The sequence below is a fragment of the Cryptomeria japonica genome, chromosome 8 (assembly GCF_030272615.1).
Source record: "Cryptomeria japonica chromosome 8, Sugi_1.0, whole genome shotgun sequence".
NCBI classification, from domain to species: Eukaryota; Viridiplantae; Streptophyta; class Pinopsida; order Cupressales; family Cupressaceae; genus Cryptomeria; species Cryptomeria japonica.
In genome coordinates, this window is record NC_081412.1 from 715,690,043 (window position 1) to 715,697,105 (window position 7,063).

At 35.5% G+C, this 7,063-nt stretch overlaps 1 protein-coding gene across 1 annotated transcript; it reads left to right on the top strand.

Annotated features, from left to right (window-relative positions):
- The first annotated feature begins 1,997 nt into the window (after positions 1–1,997).
- On the top strand, positions 1,998–2,994 carry LOC131857933 (uncharacterized). Its single transcript, XM_059210722.1, has 2 exons — positions 1,998–2,777; positions 2,935–2,994. Exons 1-2 carry the CDS (start codon positions 1,998–2,000, stop codon positions 2,992–2,994), a joined length of 840 nt encoding a protein of 279 aa, XP_059066705.1.
- Positions 2,995–7,063: the final 4,069 nt, after the last annotated feature.

The window sequence follows — 7,063 nt, forward strand, 5'->3', positions numbered from 1 at the left end:
ACTAAAGACTCAGGCCATATATACAGCATGCTAAAGACGAACTCTATCAATGATTTGTTGAAGACAAAGGACAATTAATATTATGGCAACCTCATCATATTTATTAGATAAAAGACAACAGAGATTATTAAGGTAAATACACTTGCCATTCTATTTGCCACTCACTGGTTGACTTCTTTCATAATTATTAACGTGGAGTATGGAGGAGGACGTGGATAGGAGATGAGTAGATCATGGGTTTGAGGCACAATCATGGCCATAGCAGAAGACACAGCAACTGTGTGATTAGAGACAATTACATTCATTGCATTGAACATCAAATAAAGCTTAATGGAGGATGCGATGAATGGTGCGAAGGAACAAATATTAAAATGATATAATATACATGAATGCTAAAAAGACGACTTCATGCAAGTTCATAAAGAATTAAAATTATGAAGAAGCGATTAAAGTTTTGAATATGAAATGATCATCATCATATGCGATATAGAAAAATAGCAACGAATATGACTTAAGAGTGCAGCGATTCATTGTTTGAAGACGTGAAAATGAAAAATATAATAAAGATTAAATTAAGTAGTCTTTATTTATTTCGGCGGAGATGGTTAATAATAGTTATGAAATATGGCATCGATAATATCAATTTTATTAACTAATATTAACGTGGCAAGCAAAGTTAATGGTTAGTCAAAGATACGTTTAGTGGATATTTTTTAATAAAGGCACAGTTAGTAAAGAATGTGACTAAAGTTTTAAAAAGATGCGATCATATTTGATAAAAGGTTTGAACTTATCCATGCTCTTTAAAGGTTAATTAAAAGTTAAAATCCATCAAAAGAAAGATCTTTATAGAAGAATGCAACTCTTTGGAAAAGAGACACCTCCGTTAATGAATGAAGAATGATGTCTTTTTGAAGAATTCGAAGGACTATAAATATAGTCTATTATTTGCGAAGTAGAGTGTTGTATATATATAGAGTGTGCTCGTATTATAAATAAAAAGAAATGTGTGGGTGTACATGTGCTGAGAAGATAATAAGTATATACAGCTGTAGATGTAGAAGAGAATGTTGGAAATATAAAAAGTTGCTGACAATTAGTGGTGTGTGTAAAAAATTAAAAAAAGGGATGCTGAGAAAATAATTGTGAAAAAAATGTTGTGCATGTATTATTAAAAATATTTTTTAATATACACAGGCATATTGAAAGTCTGAAAGTACAGACCATTGGATTAAAATAAGCAGATTCAAAAGCAATATAATCTCAGTATTAAGGAGAAGACTAAGACAAGATTGTTTGCAGATATATATATACCGCTTATGAAGAAAGTTTGATCAGAATTATATTACAGCCTTATGACAGTTTCATAATCAGATTGGTGGAAGGTTATTCTCAGATATATGCACAGTTTTTGAAGACAGAAATCAGATTATCCTCAGGCCTTTAAAGCTTAAGTGAAGAAGAAAATTATAGCAGTTTAAAGAAGGAAATTAGGTGTCCATCATCAGTTGTAGTGACAACATTCAGAAGGTGGAAAATCAGATTTATATCCAGTGGGTTGGTGCTCACTAATTCTGGATTGAGGAGTTGGTGCTTCCAGTGGGTTGGTGCTCACAAATTCAGAAGTGGGAGTTGGTGCTTCCAGTGGGTTGGTGCTCACGAATTCAGATTTGGGAGTTGGTGCTTCCAGTGGGTTGGTGCTCACAAACAGAGTTAGCGGTTGGTGCCTATGAACATTGTAAAAGAAATATATATATATATAGCAAACATTTTCAGTGGTTTTCTCCAGCCACTTTGGGTTTTCACTTAAATCTTGTGTTATTGTGTTCATATGCATGCTTATTTTAATTAATTACAAAGTATTAAATTGAAAACATTATTATACTGATTCACCCCCCCCCCCCTCTTAGTATAATCGTGTGCTCTTCAATTGGTATCAGAGCCGGTTCCTTCAGAGGTAGCCTTACAGCTTGAAGGTAGATCCTTAAAAGAGCACAATGGTAGATAACTATGCAGTTAGAAATCCAATCTTCGATGGGACAAATTATGCATTTTGGAGTATCAAGATGAAAGCCTATCTAAACGCACTGGGTTATGATGTTTGGCAGTCCGTGGTGGATGGGTACACACCTCCGTCAACTCCTCCGACCGATACGGCAGGAAAGAGGAAGAGTGAGAATAACGCTAAAGCAGAACATGCCCTTCTATGCAGTCTAGTAGATTCCGAATTTACGAAGGTTATGCATTGCAAATCAGCCAAAGAGATATGGAACAAATTAAAAGGTATCTATGAAGGGGATGAAAAAGTAAGAGAAGCCAAGCTTCAATCACTTAGAATGAAATATGAAAGTCTTAAAATGAAGGAAGATGAAGACATCGTTGCCTACTTCTTGCGTGTGGATGAAATTGTGAACGCAATCACAACATTGGGAGAAGAAGTTGAAGACACACTCCTTGTTCGGAAATTGCTAAGAACTTTGACAATGAAATTTGATCCTAAGGTATCAGCCATAGAAGAAATGAAGGATTTGAAAACATTGACAAAAGATGAATTGTTTGGAATTCTCACAGCCTATGAAATGAGAAGAGAAGACAAACCCTCTCTAAAAGAAGCATCTTTCAAAATATCAAAGAAAGGCAAAAACAAAAACCATGCACCAAAGGAGAGCTCAAGCAGTGAATCGGATGAGGCTGAAGCTTATTTCATGAGGAAATTCAAAAAGGGCAAAGGCAAATATAAAGGCAAATTTCCATTTAAATGTTTCAATTGTGGTAAGGTAGGGCACTATGCTTCAAAGTGTCCTCAAAATGAAAGCGATAGTAGTGAAGAGGAAAAGAAGAACTATCCAAAGAAAAAAAGAAAGAAATACTTCAAGAAGAACTACTCAAAGCATAAGAAAAACTTCTACTCTAAACAAAGCTCTAGTTCATCAGAAGAAAGCTCTGAAGATATGTCCAGCAGTGATGGAGAAGAAATTCTTTTCATGGCAATGAAAGTTGAGGATGATGAAGATGAAAAAGAAGAAGAACAAGAGGCTATGGGTGATGAAGAAGATGTAGATCTAAAAGAAGAGTTACATTATGCTTATGAACAAAATGAAAAACTAAAAGGAAGGGTTTCAAAATATAAGACAAAATTACAAGAGTCAAGCAAGCTCATTGAAGACCTAAAAATACAATTAGAGGAAGCAAAGAAGAATGAGAAAGAGATAAAAGATCAGCTTAAAAGTAAAGAGGAAGGACGCAGTAAATTAGAATCAAAAATCGTCTCCTTAAAAAAAGACTTGGAGAAACTTCAGAAATTTGAGGACAGTGCCAAGAAAATGGATAAACTTCTCAAAACACAAAGACCTACCTTCATTAAATCAGGTCTAGGACATAAAGAAGATCAAACAACCAAGGCTACTAGTTCAAAAACCTTGGATGAATCATGGAAGATAGTAGAAAATAAAAGAAGGAAGAATGATACTCATAAATCTAATCCTCCCACTAATGTGTTGAAAACATCCCACCTAAAGAAATCACATGTAACTAATAATTATTCATTCAAAGGACATTGTTTTTCATGTTATAGGTTTGGTCACAAAGCAATACATTGTAGGAGTCATACTAGAAATATTTCTAATTTTACTCCAAAGAACCACAATTCATTTTCTCCTCTAATGAATTATGATGTAATATGCTATAAGTGTCACAACTTTGGACACACAGCAAGATTTTGCAAAACTATCTTTCCTAGTTTACCAAGAAAGGAAGATGTACCCATCAAAAAGGAGGAAACGTCTAGAATAACTTGGAAGAAAAAACAACAAGAAGATAAAGAATCCCTATTTGTCCAAATAGCTCTTCATGCAAAGAACAAGAAGGATAGGTGGTATGTAGACAGTGGATGTTCAAGCCATATGACAGGGGACAAAAACAAGTTCATCTCCTTTGAACCAGCAGAGGAAGGAACAGTAAGATTTGGTGATAACACAAAAAGAGAAATAAAAGGTAAAGGAACACTTAGCCTAGATTATGGAAAGACTAAAACTGAAAATGTGTTATATGTTAAAGGATTAAAAGAAAATCTGTTAAGTGTTAGTCAACTTTGTGACCAAGGACATAGTGTAACATTCTTGTCTAAAGGATGTGAGATTAAAAAGGATGGAAGAATTATTGCAAATGCTCATAGAACGAAAAATAACTTGTATATTCTAAATGAAATAAATAAAGAAACATGTAATTTTGTTCAAGAAGATGAAAGTTGGCTATGGCACAAAAGACTAGGCCACCTTAATTTTGACAATCTTGTCAAAATCAGCAAAAAGGAAGCAGTGAGGGATATGCCTAGAATTACAAAACCATCAAATATCATTTGCAAGCAATGTCAATTTGGAAAACAAACTCGAGTAAGCTTTAAGTCCAAAGAATACTCTTCTTCAAAACCTCTAGAGCTTATACATACAGACTTGTGTGGACCAACCAGAACAAAAAGTTTGCAAGGTGAAAGGTATTTTATGCTACTTATAGACGATTATTCCAGGATTACTTGGGTTGCCTTCCTAAAAGAAAAATCTGAGGCTCTTACAAAGTTTAAAGCTTTCAAAGAGTTAGTTGAAAATGAGACGGATGCCAAAATTAAGTGTCTTAGATTAGACCGAGGAGGAGAATTCACTTCAAATGAGTTTGACGATTTCTGCACAAAACATGGAATAAGAAGACAACTTTCAGCATAAAGAACTCCACAACAGAATGGAGTTGTTGAAAGAAAGAACAGGACAGTTCAGGAAATGGCAAGAGCTATGTTAAATGAATCAAGGATTGTTGACACCTTTTTGAAAGAAGCAGTTCACACAGCAGTGTACATATTGAATAGAGCGCAAATAAGGGTAAACAATGACAAGACACCATACGAACTATGGAAAGGAAGGGCTGCAACTGTTGATTATTTCAGGATTTTTCGCAGCACTTGCTACATTAGAAGAGATGAAGAGGACTTGGGAAAGTTTGATGCCCGGTCAGATGAGGGAATATTTCTTGGATATTCCACCAGAAGCAAATCTTATAAATGCTACAATAAAAGACTTCACAAGATAGTTGAAAGTGCTAATGTGAAGATAGATGAAGGAAGACAATTTGAGAAAGCTATAGAAGATCATCCTAATGAAAAAAGTGAGGAAGAAGAATTAAAAGAAGAAAGTGAGGATGAGGAACAAGAATGTTTTGAAACTCCATCAAAAACACCATCAAAGACACCTTTAAAAACACCATCAAAAACTCCATCAAAGTTTGTTCAAAAAAATCATCCAGAAGGCTTGGTTATTGGAGAGTTGGATACAAATATTCAGACAAGGAGAAGACTGGCTACCACCACAGAACATGCTCATTTCTGTCTACTTTCTAAGATAGAACCAAAAAGTTTTGATGAAGCTAGTGAAGACAAGTATTGGGTAAATGCTATGAATGAGGAGTTGGACCAAATTGAAAGAAATCACACATGGGAGCTTGTTCCAAGACCCTCAAACAAAAATGTCATTGGAACCAAGTGGGTTTTTCGCAACAAAATGAATGAGGATGGTGAAATTACAAGAAATAAGGCAAGGCTTGTGTGTAAAGGTTATGCACAAGTAGAAGGAGTCGATTTTGAAGAAACCTTTGCCCCAGTTGCCAAGTTGGAAGCCATCAGAATGTTTCTAGCTCTTGCAAGTCATAAGGGTTTCAAAGTATATCAAATGGATGTGAAATCAGCCTTTCTAAATGGTGATTTAGAAGAGGAAGTGTATATTGAACAACCCGAAGGATTTATCTTGTCAGAAGAGGAAGATTACATATGCAGATTAAAAAAGGCACTCTATGGCCTCAAACAAGCCCCTAGAGCATGGTACTCCAGATTAGACAACTACCTTCAAACACAAGGGTTTAAAAGAGGAGCAGCAGACAGTAATTTGTATTTCAGATGTGAAGGTAATCATTTGCTGATTGTAGTTGTTTATGTAGATGATATCATTTTTGGTGGTAGTAAGAATCAAATGTGCGAAGAATTTGCTTCTAACATGCAAAAAGAATTCGAGATGTCTATGCTTGGAGAACTTTCTTTCTTCTTGGGATTGCAGATTTCACAAACAGATGAAGGGATATTTCTCTAACAGACTAAGTATGTTAGGGAGATGTTGAAGAAATTCAGAATGGAGGATTGTCATCCTATCAGTACTCCTATGGTTACTGGTTGCAAACTTAGTAAAAATGATGAATCCCCTGATGCAAATCAGACACAATATAGATCCATGATTGGAAGTCTCTTATATGTAATAGCTACCAGGCCAGATATAATGCAAGTTGTTGGTATAGCAGCACGGTATCAAGCAGCACCAAAGGAAACACATGTACAGGCAGTAAAAAGAATCTTCAAGTATTTAAAGGGTACAATGGATTTTGGATTGTGGTATCCAAAATGTGATGATTTCACTCTCAAAGCATACATAGATGCCGATTGGGCAGGTGACAAGGATGATAGCAAAAGCACTAGTGGAGGAGCCTTTTTCCTTGGCAACAACCTTGTATCATGGTTGAGCAAAAAATAGGCTTCAACATCTCTATCTACTGCAGAGGCAGAGTCCATTGCAGCAGCAGCATGTTGTACGCATGTATTGTGGATGAAACAAACTTTGCAAGATGTTAAGATTGAGTATGATCATCCTATCTCTATCTATTGTGATAATACAAGTGCAATCAGTATGTCGAAGAATCCAGTGATGCACTCCAAGACAAAACACATTCCTATCAAGATTCATTTCTTAAGAGAACGGGTTCTTGAGCGGCAAGTAAAGTTGGAATATGTTCCAACAAAAGCGAAGTTAGCAGATATCTTCACAAAGCCTCTTCCAAAAGAGACTTTTGAGTACCTAAGGGAGAAATTGGGAGTAATATCACTCTCATCCTTTCAGTAAGTGCTTTGTATGAAACATACATTAAAGAAGGGTAGGTTACAAACAGCAGAAAAATCTCTTGCCATTGATGTCAAAGGGGGAGAAATTGGAGACAGGGGGAGCAATCAGTGGTTTGAGGGGGAGCAATCTGAATT